This window comes from Harmonia axyridis, chromosome 1 (assembly GCF_914767665.1).
Source record: "Harmonia axyridis chromosome 1, icHarAxyr1.1, whole genome shotgun sequence".
NCBI classification, from domain to species: Eukaryota; Metazoa; Arthropoda; class Insecta; order Coleoptera; family Coccinellidae; genus Harmonia; species Harmonia axyridis.
This window is the reverse complement of record NC_059501.1, coordinates 23,207,291-23,232,426: the sequence shown is the minus strand read 5'-3', so window position 1 is coordinate 23,232,426 and position 25,136 is coordinate 23,207,291. Positions and strand designations below refer to the sequence as shown.

The 25,136-nt window shown below is 32.5% G+C and overlaps 2 protein-coding genes across 3 annotated transcripts; one reads left to right on the top strand and one right to left on the bottom strand.

Annotated features, from left to right (window-relative positions):
- The first annotated feature begins 3,978 nt into the window (after positions 1-3,978).
- LOC123684244 (ATPase family AAA domain-containing protein 2) lies at positions 3,979-17,093 on the top strand. Of its 2 annotated transcripts, XM_045623430.1 has the most exons (25): positions 3,979-4,116; positions 4,467-4,552; positions 5,405-5,579; positions 5,635-5,767; positions 5,822-5,952; positions 6,095-6,471; positions 6,663-6,771; positions 6,969-7,100; positions 9,176-9,301; positions 9,409-9,535; positions 9,641-9,891; positions 10,318-10,466; positions 10,525-10,773; positions 12,020-12,232; positions 12,287-12,468; positions 12,598-12,784; positions 12,995-13,180; positions 13,270-13,562; positions 14,226-14,411; positions 14,470-14,645; positions 14,755-14,960; positions 15,082-15,239; positions 16,065-16,159; positions 16,219-16,400; positions 16,713-17,093. In XM_045623430.1, exons 2-25 carry the CDS (start codon positions 4,487-4,489, stop codon positions 16,809-16,811), a joined length of 4,188 nt encoding a protein of 1,395 aa, XP_045479386.1. In that variant the 5' UTR covers positions 3,979-4,116; positions 4,467-4,486; the 3' UTR covers positions 16,812-17,093. The 2 variants fall into 2 exon arrangements, with proteins under 2 accessions (XP_045479386.1, XP_045479394.1); XM_045623438.1 differs by lacking the exon at positions 4,467-4,552 and having other exon boundaries at positions 4,035-4,116.
- A 240-nt stretch (positions 17,094-17,333) lies between these two features.
- On the bottom strand, positions 17,334-19,254 carry LOC123688673 (putative odorant receptor 85d). Its single transcript, XM_045627298.1, has 5 exons — positions 18,901-19,254; positions 18,482-18,581; positions 17,988-18,092; positions 17,735-17,890; positions 17,334-17,573 (listed from the first exon to the last, which is right to left on the bottom strand). Exons 1-5 carry the CDS (start codon positions 19,152-19,154, stop codon positions 17,502-17,504), a joined length of 687 nt encoding a protein of 228 aa, XP_045483254.1. The 5' UTR covers positions 19,155-19,254; the 3' UTR covers positions 17,334-17,501.
- Positions 19,255-25,136: the final 5,882 nt, after the last annotated feature.

The following is a 25,136-nucleotide window of genomic DNA, read 5'->3' as shown; positions in this document are numbered from 1 at the left end:
GTGAAATATTTGTACAAGCTCTAAAACGTACTTTCTACTGATATGAAGCACTTAATTAAATAAATCTGCTCTAAGATTTCCTCATTCGTTATTTTCGAAAAATAAAGAAATCCTTTCAAGTCTTAAAAAATGATATTTTATACAAAATGCAAATTTTAACCCGTTTCTACCCCTAAACCAAACAATGGACGGAAGAAAATATTCAAAAAAATGTAAATATATATTTTAATATCCACAAGATGAGTGTTACTCAACTCAAAAATTTTCTTTGAACAATTTTTATGTGCATTATTCTAAGCCGCGGTGTTGGGTGGGAGCCTTTTAAACTGCATTGACGTGGTTTTTCCCCACGTTTTGTGACGGGGGTTTTCCGCAGTACCTACAGCTAATATTCAACCCATTTCTTTAGTGATACGACGGAGTTATTCTTCAAAACAGAGTGCGTCATCGGATTTTGCTCCTGATAATCCTTCAGAAACTTCTTCACACCTGATTCATTCCAAGATGTCGATTATGGGTTTCCCCTGGACTTTTCAATTCTGATTCAAGCTTAGAATATAGATAGATTATTAATGTTCTAAGGATTCAAGGGTAGGTTGCGCCCTCTACAACATTCGTTTTCATGTGTAGGAAAGATTATTGAAACAAAAGTATTTCGGGATTATTTGTGATATAAAAAAAAAATAGAAATGCACAATGAAATTAGTATTTTTCTCAATGCAATTACTTCCGTTATTTAGAAGCAACTTCGAATAATAGGAATATTAGGAATGTAATAGAAGGTAAGTTCATTGTAATAATTAATTTATGGATAATCATCCATTATCCAACATTTTAGTTTTTATGGAAGATTATTCATAAAGAAGAAGCATCTTGAATACCGGTCATATTATTATGCCTGGGAATTTGAGAAAGAGTAAGCGCTGTTAAAATTAGAGGAAATCACGAAATTAGAGGAAACGTATAATAATTGATAAAGGATCTGCAACAATATCAGCTTTTAGCTGTTTAATTTATTTGATGTCTGAATCAGAACTTGCAATTGGACAAAGCACATTTTGATTTCGACATTTCAGGCCAGTCATCACTAATCACACTGTTCAAATATATTCAAATCAAAAGCTGGAACACAACTCTGATCAGGACCGACGCAAATAATAGTATAATAGTATATCGTAGACATAAAAATTCAGCTTGTATACATATAATGTGTCTAAAGAGATTTTAATAAAACAGATTACCTATCACACCACAAGATACAAAGAGCGGTAGGGCATGCAAAGTATCAGTATTGCTTCGAGAACTAATTAAGATTACAAACATCTGTTCCGCTAAAAACATTTAGTAACCAACAATAACAATGTCGAATGCAAAATCGTAGGAATTTTTTATATGTTGAATGTATAAACATCGGATCCAACTAATTCGAAAGCGAAGGTAGTGTTCTTTTCGTCTCTGTGAAATACATTATGATGTTATATAATATATAAATAATATAATAGATGCTTAGGAAAGGCGGTAGAGAGATTTTTATAGCAGGGAATGTTGAGAAACGCACGAAGCGTAGCGGAACAACCTTATGTTGTGTACAGCATCAATTGTGATTTGTATCAAATTTTGTTTTAATTTATCACTACAGGATAAATAAAAAGATTGTGGGAATTGTAATGATTTGCAAATACAATATCTTACACATATCATTATAATATATTATAGAAATATAGAACAAATATAGAAACAATTATATGTTCAACTCGGCACAAAGTAGATCGACTGCCTTAGTTGAATTCCTAGCCTCGCTCTGCTTGGCTATGGAATATCAGTCGTGACAGTCAATTTACTATTTTCACTTTGCTACCTCAAGGTCCGGTTTCCTCGGACAGTTTCCGTCGATCGCCACGTTTCGACGACTTTATCTAACCAATCGCGTAGCTCCGCCCATCTACGGGATTGCTAGAATTGCGATTGGTTAGAAAAATTCGTCGAAACGTGGCGGTCGACGGAAACTGTCCGAGGAAACCAATCGCAATTCTAGCAATCCCGTAGCTGGGCGGAGCTACGTCATTGCTAGAATTGCGATTGGTTAGATAAAGTCGTCGAAACGTGGTGGTCGACGGAAACTGTCCGAGGAAAACGTATACCTTAACATACTGGTGCAACATAACAAATAACTTTTATTAATTTCCAATGTCCTTTGAATTTACAGACACTTCTTGACATTGATTTATTTTTACCCGTCCAAGTGTCAGCTGTTGTATTCAAACGCGAAAAACTTGAAGATTTGCCGCATCAATATAATGGATGTTCCTTCTGAGGGGGGAGTGTTATATTTCTCGCTTATTCTTATTACTCCTTGGCTAAGCCACTGGTGCCAGAGTAGATTTGGTTGATTAGACAGATCCAATAATTTTTTGGATTGATTCGGAAAGTAGCGAGCCTTTGGATAAAATGCTGAAAGAAGAGTTTATTGAAGATCGAAGTATTAGGCGTGAATCGAATTCAAAAGTGTATTCTTAAGGCGGAATTTCAGCAGGAAATATAAATGAGAAATTAAAATAATGAAAAAACACAGTATTATTAGAAATACCTTGTTGATAATAAAAAAATTATTTCATTACTGATAATGATTACAATAATTATTTAGATGCGTAAAATAAGAATTTTAAGCTATATGTAAATTTTATGCCTATTGCTTCACCAGAACCAGAAAAAAATTCAAGAATAATATCAGAAAAAATTAAAATTCACTGACAAAACAGATTCAAAATTCAGTTTAATTAATTAAACTGAATTTTTTTTGCGAATTTTATATGACATCCAGAAAAATCAATATTTTTCATCTTCATGTACTGAAACATCCAAAATTCGGTCGAGCCCTTGTCGAGCTTGTTGTCATTGAAATATTAGATTTCATCACGAAAGCCTCATTTATGGTTGTAATTACAACCACAACCACAATTACCGTAAATGAGGCTTCACATTGAAATAATCATTGATTAAAATAACCTACTGCACATGATCAGGATGGGTATACGGATGCGCAAAAACACCTCATATATTTTTCCATTATGAAACAATATCAACATACGGTTTGACTCACAGAATACTAAATATATAGTTTGACTTTTGAACTTTGAGGACCTTGTTCTGAATCTCCCAACCTCATAATAAATAAAATGAATATTTGTATGAGTAGTTTTAAGTAACCTAGTTATAAAAAATTATTTTTAGAAACATTTTATGTAAATTGAGTTATCTCTTAATAAATAAATAAAAATGCATATAGGACTTTCTGTAGCATTTCTAAAAATATTCAATATATTAGCATTTGCAATATTTTGTTGGGACTGTATAATTGAAGGGTAACGTGAAATTATCAATTTGGATAAGTAAAAAAACCTTTCAACTAAAGTTTATTAGTCATGCAAATAACATGTAACATTTTTATTACTTGACCAGCATTTAAAACTTTTTTACCTTCATAAACACTTCTAGAAGTGTTTGTGCCTTTAAGATACCCCAATTATTCTACTCAGTTTTGCCATTTGGACCTAAAAAAGGTACTATTAAAATTCTGTAGTATAATTATGTTGATTGAACCGTTCACATATTATATGCACACGATTGTTATTCGTCATTTTTCGAAGTCTTCCATCCTTGCATAACTTTCAATATCACTAGACTTGACTGAAACAAATGATGACACCTACCGCCTTTACCTAAAATGAAAATATTATATACACAGTAACACTCTTGTTCACTATAGAAGTCTGAGAAGTTTTTATATTTATTGTAAAATCAAATTTTAATAATACACACGCAACTAATACAACAATACACTCCAATGTCAACATTTATAGTTCTACGTCTGCTCGCCTTAGCGCTGCATTCTTATTTTCAGATGCCTATATTTTGTACGAAGAAAAGAATATTCTATGAAATTCATCATAATGTTCTATAGTACTGTCAAATATAAGGAATCTGACGTACTGTGAACTGTCGGTTATAATAGATTTTATGAATTTTATCAACTGCTGCATACAGTGTGATTATATGTAGGAAAATGAAAAAGTTATTCGACGAATAAGAGACTAATCGTTTTTCTGCGGCGCAATAGTAAGTTTCTAATGTTATTTTATACTTAGTTCTAAGGAGTATTGAAGCTATATATTGTAATCTTTTGAAAGTTTTCAAAATTGGAATTATAGTCTACCTACTTTTATTCATTATTATTTGAATAGATTTATTAATTCATTGAATTTAGTTTTGTACCCACTATTCACATCTAATGGTAACTGAATTTCCGTCAATTAATCCTGAATTAGTATCCTATCCTACTCTGCTTTGACAAGTCTTTGAGCAATTATGTTTGTTTTGATTATTGCTTCTTGCAACTCTCTGGCTTTTTTTGTCTTTATGGCTATATTGAAAAATTTAAAAGGATTTTTGATTTTATCAAATGTCAGGTGTAACAACCATCAGTACCATGGTTAATACTCGTAGAAATGGAGGAACTCTGGAAAACAGAACAACAAACCTTCCAATAACTGGGGTATGTTATTAGCAATGTATTCATTCTGATCACTCTGCTTTTTAAGGCATGTAAATGACCTATCCCTTCAGTCTGCCCTGCATCTTTAAAATCATCATCTGTTTTTATTTAACATAATATGAACTTGAGCTGATTTTCACAGTAGAAAATATTCATTTATTATCTATTTCATTGTACAATTACTAAGTTTTTTCATCTGAAGTTATTAATATGCAGTAGCTTGCAATCTGCTTTTTATTTTTCATTCATTATTTTATTGAATCGACTTTTTTAAATTCTTCATTTTTAAAATTGAAGATCTACTTTCTGCACCATCTTATATATTTTCTGAGGTTCTCTATTGTGTTATGGTTATGAACTTATAGAAATCTCATTCATTACACAAAACTAATTTTTTCTGACAAAACTGGTTGATGTTAAAAATCTATTTTTAAAATGCCTCTCTAAAGAAATTTTGTTTTTATAAAAGGCAGTTACTATGTTTTGTTTCTTTCTTAATTCATCTGATAATTGATTAGTGTTTGATAGAATTGGCTGTCTTTCTCCATGGTCAATAATCCTTATGCAGGAAAAACTTTCTTGCTAAAATGGAATTGTCGAAAATTTTTCATGATGCTGTTTTGAATCTAATAAAATGAGGATCAAAGAGTAACCCAAAGGCTGGACTTTGAAAATTTTATTTCGTCTTAGTCATTGGATATGTAATTAAAAGTATTATTCTTCTTTCTTTAATAAATCTTTACAAATATAAAACTTTTCTGCAGACCCCTGCTAGAACTAAAGAATGTATCTTTTGATGTAATGAATTTAATTCAATGTTATCGCTGAATGCTTATTTTTTTTTGTTTGTAGAGAAAAATAATTACTGCTACAGGTGGAAGTTCTAGTATAAGTGAGAGCGAATCGGAAGAATCACATCCTGAGGATAATTCTTTTAAATATGATAAGAAAATATTGAGGTCTCAGAAGAATCTAGGGCCAAGAGTAAGGGAACTGAGAAGTCGATTCACATATAATAAATTCTCTGGTGAGCTCAAAATGAATTATGTGGAATTTAACAATAATTACATTTTTTCCAACAGTTCGTCATAGACAAAGTAAAAATATTGAATCCAGGCATATTTCGAGTGAGCGTGGACTATATTCATCCCGTAAAATGCAGGAGGATTCTGATTCATCAAATGCAATGTATGAGGATGATATATATTCATTTCGGTTAGTCAATTTTCATAATTTTTGAAAAATTGCTTAGGTTATTCTTCCTTGCAGAAAAAGAAGTCGTAAATTGCAGAGGCTTACGTCAAATTTAAATAGAATGGAGAGACGTAGTGCCCTTTCTTTGCGACCAATAAGCAGGAAGTCTTATGCTGACTCTCCGTTAGTTTATAACACAAGTGAAGGTTTGTGTTTTATTTATGAAATTCCCAAACTGATTCCTAATCTTTCCAATTGTCTTTCCACATAGAAGTTGGATTTGAATAGCCTTTTTTACTTTACACTCAACAATCTTGTCTGACTTTAAATAAATCTCCCATTTTCCAGCTAGAAGAATTTATCCTAAAAGGAATCGTACTGTTAGATTTCAAAATATGTCCTGGTTAGCTGATGACCAAATACATAAAATGGGTTATCCTAATTTGAACACCATTGCTTATTCTGAAGAAGATAGTCGTGACATACCCGAGAATAATGATACTGGCGAAGAAAATAACAGAACAACCAGGCAGACCAGAATAAATAAGTGCAGAGTTGTAAAAAGTTCAAAATATGAATATGATTCAGATGAAACTGATAACAACGAAAAACAACATAATAATTCGTCATTATTGGAAAGTAGTTCTAGAAGTCAAAAAAATTTGAATGAGAAAGACAAATTGGAGGTTCCAAATGTAAGATGTTTAAGAAGTCAAGCTTCACATGTAAGTAGATTCATGAGGATAAAAATTCAAATATAGTGTTTTATCAGAAGGAATAGGGAGAAAAAATTTATTGGGAAAAATTACAAAATAACATCTACATAGGTAATAATTCTACTACAGTCAACATCGCTAACATAATAATAAATTTGACTTCTCTGACCTCGATTTAAATGAAGAAAATTCCTTTTTAGGTTAAAGAAGACCAAAATGATGATAATTCAGGTAAGAAAAATGAACATCAATTGTCCCCTCTATCAAAAGTATCTGAAGAAAGTAGAGACAATGAAGAAGAAATAAATCGTAAGTATATTTAACAACAATTAATCTGAATTTGCTAGTTTTTGTAAACATGTTTTGGTACATATGTGAAAGAACTTTTATCCTATACCTTAGTATTCCCTTTATAGTTGTTATGTTCCCTAAAGTTGTAAATGGTGAAAATTGAAGTGATAAATAAAATTGTTATTTGTTTTATAAAATTTAATAAAAAATTTTAGAAAAACACAAAGAAGAGGCAAGTAAAGATTCTACAGATTCAAATCTACCATTAAAGGGACCGAAAACAACAAAACCTCGAAGATCGAGCCGCATTGAACAGTTTGAATTGCGCCCTAGGAGAACACGAAAAGGTGAGTGTGCATGAAAACAACATTCTCGTAAGGTTTATTTTTTTGAATTACAAAAACCTTTGGAATTGCTTGACAGCTAGTTTCTTTTGATGACATCTTTACATTTTGAAACGTTCCAAATTAGACTAACACAGTCACAGTCACTAACAAGTCAAACAAGAATGCTTCAAAGCATGTGAAACAGCACGGCACTCGAATGTGAATAGTGAAAATCAGAGATCTCTGGTGAAAGTTCGACCTTTTATGGCGGACAGGGCTCCAAACAATCAAAACTCTGACAAGCATTATCGTCACTGTAGAATATAAAGTCACTGTAGAAATCTCTATAGTGACTTAATTAAACATAGTAGCGACAATTCGTTCAAATTGAATCTAAAAATGGCACATGGGGACATAGAACCATAAAACTTAAGAATACAATTAACTGAACTGACGCACATCAAAATCAAAATTATTGGACCTGATAGTATTTGATTGTATATAGAACGAACTAATTTAAGTGAAGAATACTATAGTGACTGAATAAAATGGGCCTTACATTTTGAATAAATCCCAAATATCAGGTAAATGGTGAATATAAACAAAAAGCCGCCATATTTTGGCTCAGTCAAACAAAAACGAGACTTCAGTTGTCGCCACTGTGGGTAATTGAGACACTGTAGAAATCTCACCTTCCTAACGCCATCTAGGGGAACTTGATTGGACTTATACAATGCGGAAAGCTACAGTGACTTGATAAGACACAGTGGTGACAATAGACCGACCAGTTTTTCGCCATGATGCAGCTGCTGTCAGTTGTTTTTGTTTATTTTACTTAGTAAACTGATTACTAGGTGATTTCCGAAGTGCATGTGGTGTTCTTGCAGATAAATTATTGTTTGAATGTTATGGAACAAGGATACGTAATATCTATATTAGCTCATTCTATTTCACATCTTGTTCTTATTCTAATTGGAAATGAAAAACTTTCTACTGACATGCTTTTTTTTTAATTTATATTAAACCTAAATTTTTCAATTTTGTTTTGGCCGTGACAGTTAAAATGTTTCACTCTGGAAAATTAAATCCTTGCTGTCTATTCCATAACTGATTAATGAAAAAATTTTAGAAAATTTATTAAACTTAAAGGTTTCAAAGAACATTTATTATTTTTTTGAATGATGCATTATTTTGCTACTCTCAGAAAATTTTGATTTATACATATATAATTGGCAAGAAAGTGATATCAATATTTAATTTACACTGTTTTTATATATAAATTGTTTTCATCTAAAATATGAATTTAAAAGAATATCCCCTCTTTGCATTGAAGTACTAGATTTTCATAAGCTGAACAGGTAAATTATTAATAGAAGTGTCAGTATAATAATGCAATATTCTGTTTGAGAATTAATAACTAATTTCTTTTTACTACACCTAACATATGAATGTATGTGATTGTAAAAAGAAATATCTCTAATTTCGTTTTGAATTGAATAGTCACATGGTGTTCCCTCTTAACATAATACCAGAGGTAGAGATTATCTGTGTTGAAAAAGCGGAATACACTTATGTACAAAATGCCAACTGTATTTTACTTGAAAGCTGGATTACATTACCTCAGAATTTCAAAAGTAAACTTGCTAAAAAATTGCTGAAAAGGTTTTTGATTAACAAGTGTTACTGTACTTTTGATGGATTTCCTTGGGAAAATGTTTTTGAGGGACTCTTGTTCATGTGTGAATTCTGGTCTTAACTAATTGCGGTATTTTTCATTTTTGTCTGAACATGATCGACCTCCTAACTTCAAGTCAATGCTTTCCTCAATATTTTCATTAAACTTTTTTTATTTATTAGATATATTCTATGAGAAAATAATAAATCTTAGTGTAAAATCTACAGTTTTTTTTTTATTCCAGAATACATTGAATTAAAAAAGTTCAACCCCTAAAAAATATTACACATACAAACATAAACTTGCGTTAATTTTGTCAATATTGGTATATTTGAAATTAATGATGAAAATTCATCATTTCCTTTGCTTCAATATTTGCTGAATGCTAGATCCTGATAGTTCTTTATTTTCATGCTTATAGGTGATAGTCTAAGTACAGACTCATCAGAAGAAGACAAACCACTTAGCAGGTGTAGACCGTCAGAAGCTGACAATAGGCCTTATTCATTCAGAAAGAGACCCCCAAAACCTCCACCACAACAAATAAGTTAGTAGATTTTTTTAAATCGAAATTATGTATTATTTATCCCCATATCAATCTATTGAGACATATTCACACTGTTTTGCTTATTGATATTTTATACATTATTATAGGAAATGATTTTTCGGTGTCTGGGAACTCTCGTAAAATAAATAGGAAGCGTCACTTGAAAAGGTCAAGGCGTTCATCTTCATCATCCTCCTCATCAGATTCATCAGATGGAAGTGTAAAGACGTATAGGTAATTCCATTAATTTTTTCTGTTTCATTATTTGATGTATTTTAAAATTATTTTTACAGCCCAAAATAAATGTCCTATTTTTCATTTCTTTGTATTCTTCTTTAGTAAAACACCAAAATCTTCTCATTCCAAGAATGAACAGAGGATGAAAAGAAAAAGTACCGCTGGTGGTAGCAATATATTACCTATAGGACCGGAAACACTTGATGGAACTGTACGCTTCGACAGTATTGGGGGATTACATAATCATATACAGTGTTTGAAGGAAATGATATTGTTACCAATGATGTATCCTGAAGTTTATCAACAGTTTCGTGTGAAACCACCCAGGGGAGTTCTCTTCTATGGACCTCCAGGTGAATATAGTTGTTTTTGGAAATATTTAATTAAGCACTAAGCATACCTACTTGCAGCCTCTCATTTAAAATTGATTCTTGGGTTCATTATTAAAAATTATAAAAAAAGAAATACGGACTTGCTCATTGGACATAATTTAGTCAGGATATGACCCAACAAACAAAATGTATTGACATGTTTTGAGAAATTATTTCAATTATCACAAAATTTGCTATTGATTATATCAATCAAGGATCAATTTTTTTGCAAACTAATTTTTAACAGACTCTTTAAATTTGTTATCATTAGACACTACCGTGGTAGTATATAAAAAAATAGCTTCTAAATTTGTTGTATTTGAAAAAATTTAATACGTTATCGATAAAATTGATTTTACATTCTGTCTGAATTTAATTTATTGCATTATAATATCGAATTATTTATAGGAACTGGCAAAACATTAATTGCCAGAGCACTTGCCAACGAGTGCAGTTTTGGTACAAGAAAAGTTTCTTTCTTCTTGAGAAAGGGTGCTGATTTACTTAGCAAGTGGATTGGTGAATCTGAGAAACAATTGAGAATATTGTTTGAACAGGTAAGGTCAAGCTGGGATCAAAATGATAGAATATATCATGATCATACTTTTCTTACAGGCTGCAGAGATGAAACCATCCATAATATTTTTTGACGAACTTGATGGTTTGGTGCCGGTTAGGTCGTCTCGAAACGATCAGATTCATGCAAGTATTGTATCCACCCTTTTGGCTCTAATGGATGGATTAGATGACAGAGGCGAAATTATTGTCATCGGTGCCACTAATAGAGTTGATGCTATAGATCCTGCTTTCAGAAGACCTGGACGGTTTGACAGAGAGTTGTATTTCCCCCTTCCTGCACGAAAGGTAGTTTCCTAGCTAAAAAGACAAATAAATATATTAGAAAAGTACTGACACTAGATCAGAAGCGTTTGCTCTGCTATTCAGTATTAGTTGAATTAATTTCACTGATTAAATTGAAAGAATATGATTACCTTGTTAATTAGATTTCCAGGAAACTGTTACTTTATGATTAAACTGTCATGTTTTCACTCTTATTACTGTATAAAGGGTTTTTCACTTAGAGGTTTCATTTTGGATATGGTCCATATATCACCTTGGTTACTATGGTTAGTAATTTGGTGACCCGTATTGGTGACTATTTCCTCAAACCTTGGTGAGTTATCTGTCACCAGAGCAACCGTACGTTTATTTTGGTTAGGATCGGTAACCACGCCCACTCCGGTTGGCAGTTGTCATTTTAATTTTCAGATTATTGTTTATGAATATTTTCCATGATATCTGACACTCAAAAACTTCATCATTTTAAATATGAAACAAATGCCCTTTAAAGCCATTAAGAACTATTAGTTACTTACAAATTAAAAGAGATCAACCATTTATAACCTCCAAATTCTGTCGATGAAAAATTTAATTGACCATTGACAAGTGTCAAGTGGTCCGTAAATACGAAGCAGGTTACCTCAGACATTGAATACCATTAGTAACAGCTCTTAAATTCTCGGCGATATATGGACCACACCCTTTGAATAGCCCACTAGATGGGCAACTGTCATCTTCTGACATAAAAATACACAAATAAAAAATTTCGCAGTTCGCAAAACTAAAGAACTGGGGGAAAAATTTGAGTTCTAAGGGCAAGTTGGTGATATGAAGAATCGAAACTGTGTGCATTGCTCAAGAAAAACAGCAACGTTGTATCTTTGTTATTTGGTCTGTGAAATGCATCAAAATGATATGGATTTTCAATTTTAATCCCGGAGGCTACGTAGACAAGTAGAATTGTCGCATTTGGGGCTAAAAAAATCCAAGAATATTTGTTGAAAAGTCTCTTCATCCTCAATTTGTCACTAATAGGGACGGATTTTGCTGATATAGTTTTCCATAGTTAATGGCATACCTTCCTTCTCTACAATGAAATACACATCCAATTTTTAATATCAAAATGAAACCTCTTTGTATTTAATAATTTAATATTCAAACTTTTTGAAAAAATTAAAGATCTTTCCTTTTGTTGGGTATTGTGCACCACACAATACTGAATTGCATCAAAATGATAGGCGCGAGGATAATATCAACTTTCTTTTTACAGGAACGTGAAGAAATTCTCAAGGTTCATGTATCTCAATGGACCAGACCACCAAACACTGAATTGGTGTCCTATTTAGCAGAACAAGCTGTAGGATATTGTGGCTCAGATTTAAGAGCTCTATGTACAGAGGCTGTGATAAAGAGTTTTAGAAGAACTTTTCCTCAAGTTTATAACTCTGAAAGTAAATTATTACTTCAACCAGAGGAAGTAGATGTAAGACCTAATTGTTTTCTCATTATTGTTTATTAATATAGACATTTTTATCAGGTTAAGAAATTAGATTTTATGAAAGCTAAATCAGAAATAATACCTGCTGCCCATCGGAACAACCAGTCTATCAGAAGAAAATTACTGCCAATATTAGAATCTCTATTGGGACACTACTTCAAAGATATATTTGATGTTCTAGAAAATATTTTTCCACATGCTTGTCATGAAGAACTGTCAAGGTGAGTTTAATGTTGCATAAAATTTTCATTTCCTCATACATGAACTTTTTTTATTTATATATGTATATGAGGAAAACTTATTACAGATGGTAAAATTTGAAAAAATCAAAATCGCTTTTTCATTATTAGGGTTAGGTTATCAAAAAATATAAGGCCAGCACAGATTCTTCTCATGGGAAATGGAGGCGAACATGGTCAAACCCAACATTTAGCACCAGCTTTAATTTATAACATGGAACATATACAATGTTACACCCTTGATTTAGCGACTTTATACAGGGAATCGTCAAGATCGCCAGAAGAAGTTACAATTCAGGTTAGTTCTCAATTTAATTAATGTACATTTTTGTGCTTAGGAGGAAACATCTTGATCTTCTTTGAAATCACCATGGTTTTTGTTCAAACTGACTGCCATGAAAATTTAGATACTCTTAAGCTTCTGAAACCATATTTTTCTGATTGTTTCAAGTTACAAATGACAGATTATGGAAAACAAAGATGAATGATATAAAATTGTTTTCTTCAGATTTTCACAGAAGCCAAGCGAAATTTACCCAGTGTGATATTTTTGCCATCTATAAATAAATTTTGGAATTTGGTTTCTGACACTACAAAGGCTATTTTGTTAGATGAAATATCGCAATTAGGTCCTAACTTGCCGATATTGTTATTATGCACAGCTGAGACATTATACGAGGAGCTTCCTGAAAATGTAAGTAATTTATATATTTGTAACATCAAAATTCAATACATTTCTTTACTTCAAGCAGAAGTTGATATGATGAGATTAATTTTTAATAGGTAAAAAGGCTATTTTCAACTTATCGAAATGAAATATTCGAAATATCCACACCATCGGCAGAACAGCGGAGAGCATTTTTTAAACCCCTCATTATGGACGATTGTTTAAAACCTGTAAAACTTCCCAGGCAGAAATCCAAAACCCCGCCTCCTCTTCCCAAAGCACCAACCCCACCACCAGTTCCTCCTACTGAGGAAGATTTGAAAAAACTTTATGAGAAAGAAGAACACACTCTTAGGGAGTTGAGGATATTTTTGAGGGATATGTGTCGTAAACTGGCAAATAACAAAATGTAAGTACTTATTGTTTTATCTCTTTGAATGCTTGATACATTTCATGAATCTGAAATAAGTTATCAAATATTATAGCTTGAATCCAATAAAAAATTTGTCAATGGGAGTGGACTATGCTTCTTCGTCTTTGGTTCTTAAAGAATCCGATCTCCACAGTTTGTCTTTTTCCATCTTATAGCATGCTCATCGCTCATTCTATATTTAAAATGTAATATTTATTATTTGATATTACAACCCATCTCACGGATGGAGAGCAACTAATTCGACTAAGCTACGTATATACATGCATAGCGCCCTGTGACCATCCCCACTTTGCGATTGCAAGCAAACTCGTTTATTTGATATCTTGTCGCGCAGATGTTTTGATTATTGCACTATTCCATAAGTTTTTGCTGGAATAATGTTAATAACCTATCTTTCCAAATGTATTATCCAAATCTTAAAAGACTCAAATTCGTAATGCCAAATAAAACAACCAGTGTTGTCCAGAATGGTCTGAAAAATGCTTTCATACTTGAATGATCACAAAGTATTATATCTCTTGGTAGTCTAGGAAGCATATTCCTTCTACATAAGTGGATTCTCTAAAATATTATTAAGTGTAGAATTTTTTTCGAAATCTCTTATGATCTTGCGAATTTCAATATATATTTAAATTTTAGGTTCTATTTATTCACCAAACCTGTAGATATTGAAGAAGTACCAGATTATACAACAATAATCAAACAACCTATGGACCTGGAAACTATGATGATGAAAGTTGATCATCACCGTTATGAATGTGCCAAAGACTTCTTATCAGACATAGAACTCATCGTCAACAATGCCCTTGAATATAATCCTGCAAAGTAAGAAATTCACACAAAAAATCTTGTATCACTCTATACTTAATTAATTTTTCTTCAGGACATCTGTTGACAAACAAATTCGGCATAGAGCTTGTAGTTTGAGAGATTATGCCTATACCTTGATCAAAACTGAAATGGACAGTGACTTCGAGGATAAATGCCAAGATATATCTAAGTCTAGAAAAGGAAGGAAGCTTAAAGTGAAATGTCTCCCTCAATATTTAGAAACTGCCGGTCAGCATTAATATTTTAATATTATAGTAATAGATGAAATAATTTTTTCAAATTAGATCTAGTTTGAGTACAAATTTGAGTTGAAATTGCTAAAATTCTCTTTTTATAGATTTGATATCTCATTTAGATGAGCCTAAAGAAAATGAACCAGTACCGGAAACTCCCAGTGGTGAACAAAAATCTCTAAATAGTTCAGTTCAAAAAATGTCATCAAAGAAAAGGAAGTCATCTTCGTGGCAAAGAGGATATGTAAAACCAAGGAAAAAAATAAAAAGAGAAAAAGTTTGCCTTGATAATGATGATGAAGAAGAAAAAGTGGGTCTTGATATGATATAAATTGAAAATATTTCAAATATTATTGAGTACATATGTCGAATGAATGAATAGTTGTCTAATTTTTCTATGAACAGTTGTAATTTTTACCGATTTTTTCTAGACTAAATCCTCAGATGATGACTCAAAAGAAAATAACTCCATGGATCCCACCAGAGAAGATGACACTTCATTAGAAGAAGTCTCTAAAACCCCAGAAAATGGCATTTGTGATACTCCAGTCAAAGACAAAAGTTCTCTTTCTCCAAATAATAACTCTCAGTGAGTGTAATTTCCAATTTTTTTCTTTTAATTCAATTATAATGAAACTGAATTTTGTCAAATAATATATTCGAATTGGGCAATAACTAGCTTTGAGATCTCCAAGGGCGCAATTGACGCATGAATATACGAGCTATCAAAAGCTTCTGACTTCACCTCAGTGCTTTCCTCATTTTTTAGTGCTCTATCAATTCATCACAATGTCCGCATTTTTCTAATTTTGAGTTGGGAATGGTCTCGAATGAAACCAAAACTTAATAATACAAACTCTAGAGGATTAGTATATCGAAAAAACTGATATTTCAGTGACAACAGATTCCACCGAGTTGCAGTTTCAAACTTTATGTGAAATTTTGTGTTGACCTGAAGTCTGGAGCTTTTGAGCACTTGTTCATTCGGGTACCTATTGCACCTTGAATACCACATATATATATATATATATATATATATATATATATATATCTACATACAGTTATATGATCTACAAGGGTGCAATTGATGTGAATGAACAAGCTCTCGAAAGCTTCTGACTTAATATCGGTGATATTCTCATTTTTCATTTCTAATCATTGTGTCCAAAAAATGAATTAATTATCTAAGATTTAAAAGGTAAATGCGTGATATTTGGTATGATAGTCATTCCGTTTCCAGCATAAATTTAAAAGATTAAAAACCAAGGGAACAAATTTGAAAATTGAATTTCACTTTCCAATAATATAAAATTACCTAAAAAAAACTAGATATTTTTAAATTGAATATTAAACATTCAAGTAGATTCAGAGGTTAATTTACTCCATTTCAATAAGAATATCAACTTTTTTCCAGCATTCCTAAAAAAAGATTGAGTGATTCAATGAATCAGTCGCCAATATTAGATGATCCTTCCTTTTTTTCTGATATGGAACAAACTCCAAATGAAGGTAAAAGTAGAATTGTGTTGAAATTTTGAATATTGTTGTTAATATAGAAATTGTTCTAGATGAAAATTCGGATACTAAATTGAGAATCGAATGTTCTACAGAAGAACTACAACAATGTTTAGATCATATTGTTGAATCAACTGATGGCTACACTTTGCAGTCGTTACTAGATTTGTTCAATCAATTGAACAAGATTGTCATACGATATAGGAGAACAAGCTCAAGAATTAATTTACCCAAGGTATGTCCTTTTTAATTTTTTCCTTAGTTTTCCTTAAATAATGTAGAAATTAATTGAAAGAACATTACCCCCAGAACAAGAAAATACTTGCAAATTATATTGATTGTCAAGAGAATAATTCAAATTTTATTTGACTCGAGAGGAATTTTATATAATTGACTAATTGATTCAAATCGAGTCCTCTATTTCATCATAGATGTCAAAATTGCCGCTCTAGGAAACTTTTCAATTCTGAATATTTATTGTATATAATTTATATTTTATGGAAAAATTTTTTAAAAGGTGTTTTTTTCAATATACTTTTTCCAACAGGAATTGGAAAAGGAATTGAGCCGTTTCAAGAAGGAAGAAACTTTAGATGTGATAGATAATATGAATTTAAAATCTAATATTGACTGCCTAAATGTTTAATGTACTTAATTTTTCAAGACATTGATCTGGGAATGAAATCTTCCATCAATTTTTGCTGTATGTATTCTCATTTTCATAAGATGGATTTTTATATGAAATTAGATTATCTTAACATTTGATATTTTATTTCCATTTTATTTATTAAAGAAAACCAAAGAAGTAGTGAAAATTTACTCACTGCCATTACAAAGTCTGATTATGTTAATTTATACATGAATTTCAATTCATGGACTTGTTCAGTAAACTGTAAAATAAATATTTTGAATATATTTTAATTCGGAAGATTTGTTTTTATCTAACTATATAGTTCTCTTTTCTTCACCTTCTGGTTCAAAATTTAATTTGAAGAAAGAAATTATAAGTAATTACATAAACTCACTTCAATTTCTTTTTTGAAAGAATTGTTATTTTACTGGTGAAGTATACATATATCAAAAAAAGAAGTCATTATGTGGTGTCATACCCTTGTATTTGAAAGACTCAAGTCAAAGGGTGATCAACTTCTTGAAAAAAATGGGGTTATATTTTTCAAGAAAGCTTCATTCAGTACAAACGTTTTCCTCAAATTATATGGAGAAAATTTTATCAAAAGATGACCAATGTAAGAATTATAAAACTTGATAGACATACTATATTTTCTTTGTCATGCTACAATGTGCATATATTCATTTAAATTATTACCTGCACAAATCATGGGTATTCTGAATTTTTTATATAAATGCTTCTGAGTACTGCATAATAAGAATATGACGACTTGATTATCTGAAAGCAGAAAAGTAATTATTAAGTAGTTTATAATATGTTTCTTTTTTTCTATCCGGCTCTCCTAGACTTTGTGATACCTCATAGAAGCTTAGAGCTTGTATGAGTTGAGGTAAATAAATATAAGGCCTTCCAGGTGATAATATACCTATTTTACTTACAGTTATTAATGTTGCCAGGGAAAGTGTGAAAAAATTTCCAGCTGTGCAAACAATTGGTTTCTTACATCTTTCCATAAAAATAAAAATCATTTTTCGAACCTTGGGTGTAGATTCATACCAATTACTCATGTAAACTGAACGTACCAGTTCATGACTCTAAAAATTATTTGGTTGAATATAAATTTCTATTTTATTGGTTTTCGATTTAAACTGTACTCATTCTGAAGAAATGAACTCATAATGATATTGTTACCTGGATTGTTATTATCTGTCCAGATTTGGTGAGAATGTAAACTTGAGTCATCATGCACATGAAATAGCTGGTAAGCATAGCAAATTCTATGCTGAAGGTGTCGATCTGTAAAAACATTAATATGAAATAGATAATTTGATGCTTCAGGTTGAGTATTGTAGCGTTTTTCCAGAAAATATAAATTATTTGTGATGTTATTACCGTCAAGAAAATACCGATAATTGTTCATTTTTGAGGGGATTGCCAAAACTATTTTTGTTGCTAAGTTGGCACAGTTTTCCTATAGAGGATGGTTTGTGGAGTTCAACAGGTGAAGTGTGTCTGATATGACTGTGATTCTTTTCAATGATCACTTCAAGGCACCTGCTTTCAGTCAACATAATGAAATGAAAATGATTTTAACGAATGTTTTGATAAATTTACTAGGAATTTTTTGATATTGTTATTAGGTGGAATAATCATTTCAACTTCACTACTGAATAGTAACCACTTACCACAAGAAGTTGAAAACCGGTCATACAAATAACACCCACACTTGCTGCGAATTGAAAAAATAATCCATAACCGAATAATTTCTCAACCTTTCTGATGAATCTGAGAACAAAATGAGTCAATTTCTAACTTAACTGGATCTAATTCTTCAATTTTTAATAATAAAAAAACAAAACTTATTAAATCGTTAAACTTTAATAATTAGTGTGTATCATTAAGTCAAAATGTAATTATGATAAATGAAAATACTAATACATCAATTTCATTTTGTGATACTTATGTGTAGTAATAGTACTAATTTTTAATAGATAATGAAAAACTAAATTTCGTCAGTTCTAAGTAATATCTTGAATCAAGTTCTATTTGTCAGAAATGAAATTTCACTGTATGAATATTGATTTTACTCAAAATTAATACTCACATTATAACATTCTGATGGTACATTATTATGCTTTTGAATTCTTTTGACACTTCATCCTCTGATCTTGTATAGTCAAATTCTCTCAAATTTTCATTGATAATTTCTAGATGTACTGTACCAACAGTAAAAAGTGCAACAGCTAAGGTGTCAAGACTAGAATTGATGTATGCACTGCTACTTATAGTGAATGTTTGGATAATATTTGTTACAAAATTATATTTGATTATATCCCATGGTATGTATCCTGCAAACATCGAAATATTTTATGCCATACCAGTTTGTTATTTTTATTTTGTTGTTTAGTTACCAATTATTGAGGATATTATGCCCTTAAGCATAATCTTAATACCTTATGGCCCCTGGATAAGTAATTAATAGTACTACTTTCTAAAAAATTATGTGGATACAAAATGAATTACTGTCATATACATGTCTCGATAACTATAAGACTCAGAAAAAATCTACACAGACCCCTATCTCTTTTTTAGAAACGAAAAGATATCAGAAAGCAGGTCATTCTTCTTGAGTTACCTAAAGTGCATTTCTGAAAAATGACTTTCTAATCTTAAATAATTCGATACATCTTGGTTTCTGTTCCAGATATTCGAACAATTGTGTTAAATTTTTTTTTTCAGGAATTTTGATGTTTTATATGGTACTTATAACGAAACATAAAAATTAATAACCTTTTTAGAGATTTAAAGGAGAGTTGGTAATTTTCCAGAAACGCCCTGTAACTCAAAAACAAATCAAGATATATCTTTAACCTGCTTTCTCACATCTTAGTATTTCGAAAAAAGAGATTTTTTTTTCTAAGTTTTATAATTCTTGAGATGCTTTATGTAAGCATCGAATTTGGGACACCCTGTATAATATCTTGTAGTGATTCTCGGCTTTCCCGAGAGATAGCCGTTCTACGGATAGATAAAACACAGTGGTGACACGAGTAGTCTAATTTTTGATTGGCTGCCGGTTTTTTGTCAATGAATGGCGGCTTTTTGTTAACATTCTCCGTTTACCTGATTTATTCACATCTCTAAATAATCTGGTTTTCTTGAAAAATTAAAGTTTATCCTATAAAAAAGAGCTCTTGTGCCTTTACTTCGCATTAAAAATAATATAAATATATAGATGAATAACTTATTGGCAACTTATGAAGCGCACATTTTTTAAATATCAGGTGTGTGAATAAGTCTTTCCCGTTTTTTGTAAGAGATGGCGCCACCAATACTGTGCGAGTATTTAATGGTTACATATGTCATAATCAAAGCTTATTCATCTGTCAACAATTCCACACTAACACATTAGTTGAAATTTTTTCGCATCATAAATTTTTGAAATCGTGAAAATGTCGAAATTTGAGCCGAGTCGACGTCATTTGCGGGAAGTTTCACTTTATTGGTTCAATTTGAAGAAATCTGCTGCCGAGGCGCATCGGTTGCTTCAGGAAGCTTATGGAGAAGGTTGTGTCGATGAGTCAAGTGTTCGCGGATGGTTTCGACGCTTCAAAAGTGGCGATTTCGACGTGGAACACAAGGAGCGTTCCGGGCGGCCGCAAATCTTTGAAGATCAAGAATTGGCAACTTTGCTTGATGAAGATTCGTGTCAAACGCAAGAAGAACTTGCTGAAGCATTGGGAGTTGACCGAACAACCATTTCCAAGCGTTTGAAAGCCATGGGAATGATCCAAAAGCAAGGAAATTGGGTGCCGTACGAACTGAAGCTGAGAGACGTCGAACGGCGTTTTTTCACTTGCGAACAGCTGCTTCAGCGACATAAAAGAAAGGGTTTTCTGCATCGTATCGTGACTGGCGATGAAAAGTGGATCCGTTACGATAATCAGAAGCGAAGAAAATCATGGGGACTACCCGGCCATGCATCATCATCGACGGCCAAGCCAAATATTCATGGCGCCAAGCTCATGCTCTGTATATGGTGGGACCAGCTAGGTGTGGTTTACTATGAGCTTCTGAAATCGAATGAAAGGATCACAGGCGAGGTCTATCGACGACAATTGATGCGTTTGAGCCGCGCACTGCGAGAAAAACGGCCACAATACTCCGACGGGCACGACAAAGTTATTTTGCAACATGACAATGCTCGCCCACATGTTGCACAGCCGGTGAAAACATACTTAGAAACGCTCAAATGGGAAGTCCTACCCCACCCGCCGTATAGTCCAGACATTGCTCCGTCTGATTACCATCTCTTCAGATCGATGACGCATGGCCTGGCTGGCCAGCACTTCCATTCCTACGAGGAAGCCAAAAAATGGGTGGATGACTGGATAGAGGCCAAACCGGTCGAATTTTTTCGCAACGGGATTCGTATGTTGCCAGAAAGATGGGGAAAAGTTGTAGCTAGCGATGGCCAATACTTTCAATAATTCATTTGTAACCATTTTTTCACAATAAAGGCTCAAAATTTGAAAAATAACGGGAAAGACTTATTCACACACCTTATATGTAGTTTCAATTTTCAGTGAAACTTTAATTCAGCTGTTTGTGATGTGAATGTATCGTTTACTAGAGACCTTCATATTGTTTTTTTATTGTAATTTATATTCTTTAAACCAGAGTAAATGAACGTGAAATCCAAAAGATTATTTTCATTATAAAACTGCATATACGTTACTTTAAATAAGAAAAATATGATCTCGATATTCTATTACGTCGTTACAACGATCGGCCAGTAAGAATTAGTAAAAAAAACATTTTATTTAATTGTTATAGGCTATGGCCTTTATATTATAAATATTATTATTATAAATATTATTATTATTACGATTTTCATTCAAATCCTATGCTTAAGCCCCTCTCAATTCGCCATTTTTAGACTAAATTTGAATGTATTGTCACTGTGTTTTATCAAGTGGCTCTAGATGAAGGTGTGTTCGGCAGAGACCACTGATGAGTGCCAAACTTATGATTTCATCAGTGATCTTGGGATAAAACACTGTAGGTATAATCCCATGAGCACATCTTATTCAAAATTGGCTGAGAACGCCTCGCCAAAATCTTTAAGAAATAGAGGTAGTATCATCAACGTCTTCATAAAAATTGTAGGTATTTACCAGGTAAAACCAGGAGATGCTCCTTATCAAAATAGGGGCACAACGCATATCCCAGGCATGTAATGCAGCAAAAAGTTCTATAAGTGACAAACATCGTTCTGCAGCTATTCAAGTACCTCTCAATAGCTTTCTTTTTGAAGTAAGACTGTATATGAAACGACGGTTCGCGTGTAAGGAATGTCTCTATATCTCTAAGATCGTATCTTTTCATATAAAAGATCAAAAGCTTCAAAAGGAACGCTGCTTGAGTAACAGACATTAACCAACAGGATGTGAGGATGGTTATTTCAACTTCTTCTAGAATCACTAAGAACATTGAAGAGACGAGAAGTAAGAAATTGAATCCCCAGTTGATGAGACGACTGATGTAAAAGAGAAATATGTATTTCGTTGGTTTGATGAGATAGAATCCAGAAAATATCAGAAGTTTTCTTTCAAATTCGAAGATATGAGATGTTTCTGGATCCTGAAAGCACACAAAATTGATTTGGCGTTATTTTATTCATTAATTTTTGTATGAGTTACATACAGGGTGTTCCTTAATTGGAGCTGCAAACGAAAATGAGAGATTCATTGAAAAAAATCCTATTAACATAGGTCTGCAAACACCCTGTTTCGAAGATACAATATGTGAAATTTGGTTTTTTTTTCTCATAGCATCTGCACTTCACATGATATTTAAAAGAAATTTGGCATCGATATTCCAATTTGGGGTTCATAACACGTGATATGCCAGTTTCGATATTAATATATATATAGGGTGATATTTTTTCTGGAACAGTACCCCTGTTTATTTTTCTAGACCATTTTTTTTTAGACCACTGATAATTCAAAAAGACAAAAAGAAACTTAGATTTAGAACTAAACTTTTTGCCGTCTTGTAGATTTTTCGTACCTGCTATCGATTTCGAGAAAAAAAATTAAAACAATTATCTCAAAATCGCCAGGAAATTTAAAATTATCATAAAAATCCAGTTATTTAGCTGTGATGAATAAATCAATAATCATAGTTTTGGTGCTTATTTTCCTGATGTGTAGCAATGATTCATAAAGATTCTATAAATACATATAATCATCACAACAAAGCATAAGATTACAAGAAACACTCTGTATCTAGAATATCCAAGAAATCCCTCAATTTCGTTTTTTAGGAGCACCCTATATAGTCGACATCAGTGAGGATATATTCTACTGTGTGGCGTTAATATCAAATTATCATATTTATTTTGATTCATCAAAAAATTTATATATTATTTATTTTCGACAAACGAATCGAAAATATTATCGAAAAACCACCTTTTACTCTTCATATAGGGAAATTTTTTTCGATAGAACTGTTTTGAGTCCCCATTACTTTTTGAACAATCAATTCCTGAACAGATTCATCATTTCGACACAATGTCTGTAATTTTCGTATTTTGAGCCCGGAATGTTCTCAATCGAAAAGATTCCACTCAATGATGACGAATCCGTCCTCAAATTCGATTCTGTACGTCGGGCTGTATACACGATTTAGTTTTATTGAACGAAAGAAACTTGAAATTAGAATTTGAGGACGGACTCGTCAATAGTCGGTCAAACCTTATTGTTTGAGAGCATTCCTCTCAAAAATGAGGCAATACTAACGCTAACTCAGGAGCGGTCGTTCATTCATACGTCAATTAGTGCATCCTTGGAAGACCACATAACTGTATTGTAGGTATATATGTGATCTCCAAGAGTGCCATTAGCACTTCACGCACCAATAACTCCTAAATCACATCAGTACATTGATATAGTATAGTATTATCTATTTTAAAATAGAAGAATAGTCAAATTTACAAAATTAACATATACCTACCGATTGCATCTAGACTTACCATTTTTTTATAATGGGTAAAACCTCTGAAGGAACGAAGTTTAATAAAATAAATGAAAAATACCGATTCGAAAGACGACAATCAGATAATCATGCATCCTTTTATACCACCTGTAATTATTCTTGCCTTTGTGAATAATAAACTATAGTTATTTCATTCCATTTGAAAGTGTAATTAGCAAAATCGATAGGAGCTAATTATTTTTGATGAATTATCTCTTATACAGCTTCGATATAGAATCTGTATATCGTTTGTACCTACCTCGTTTTCTTAGAGAGGCTTAATGAACTATAATGTTGATGCATTGACCAACACAACCCAAGGTAGCTACTTTCCTCCCTAGGGAGCAAAGGCTGAACTTTTTACAACTTCTAGAGATCCCTAGGCTAGATTTGCAGTGTCTTGGACAAACTCCTAGAGGTACTGGGAAAAACTTCTTGAATAAGTCCTCTTCTTTAGCATGTGGGGATTTGTCGGACAGTTACATCTCCCTAATTATCCCTGGGAACCTTAGAGAAAGTTCAAACCAACAAAACAAAGATATGGACACACCTCAAGAACCCAAAGTCAAAGTAAGTGTGGAAATCCAGATAAGTGATGTGGATGAACACAGACTTATTATCCAAATTTGATACGTCTATGGGATGAACATAACATACGAGAGTGCGAGAGAAAAGCTTTTGTCATAGAGAAAACGCTTATATAAATAGATTATGACACATGGACACGCATTTGGAGAAGCGCTGAAATATGTCTTAAGACATACGGGAGGCAAGTCCAAAGCTCCACCAACGAAGAGAGAGGACTCAGAACCTACCTCGATTAAGGTGCCGAACTAGCTAAACATCAAGCAGCTCTGAAAGAAACAATACATCAGGCTCTAGCATCAGCATAATCTAGTGAGTCTCGGAGGGGTAGTTGTAGTAGGCACTAACTTATCCACAAGCTTAATGAAGCTGCAAAGCAAAAGGATCAAAGATGAGGAAGAGCTAGTAAGACTGGTCTTGAGTCGAGATGAACCATGCCTGCCACCAAGGTTTAGAAGTACTAGTTTCCGCTCTCAGCGTGTTGATCGGACACAAGCCAAGCTGATGGCAACATGAATTTTGCATTTCCACCCTTACAGCTCGCATGCGCTCTCTCCCACCAAGTATACCTACGCACCTCCTCCTCTGGTAGGTCGTTGGTGCTGGCAGGGGAGTGTGTAGTGACTCTGTCTGCTCAAGAGGTGGCGTTATAGGTGTCGCGCCACACACTAGTGCGGCCCTGCGGGCTTATGAGGGTCGCCGCGTTGCAATATGAGC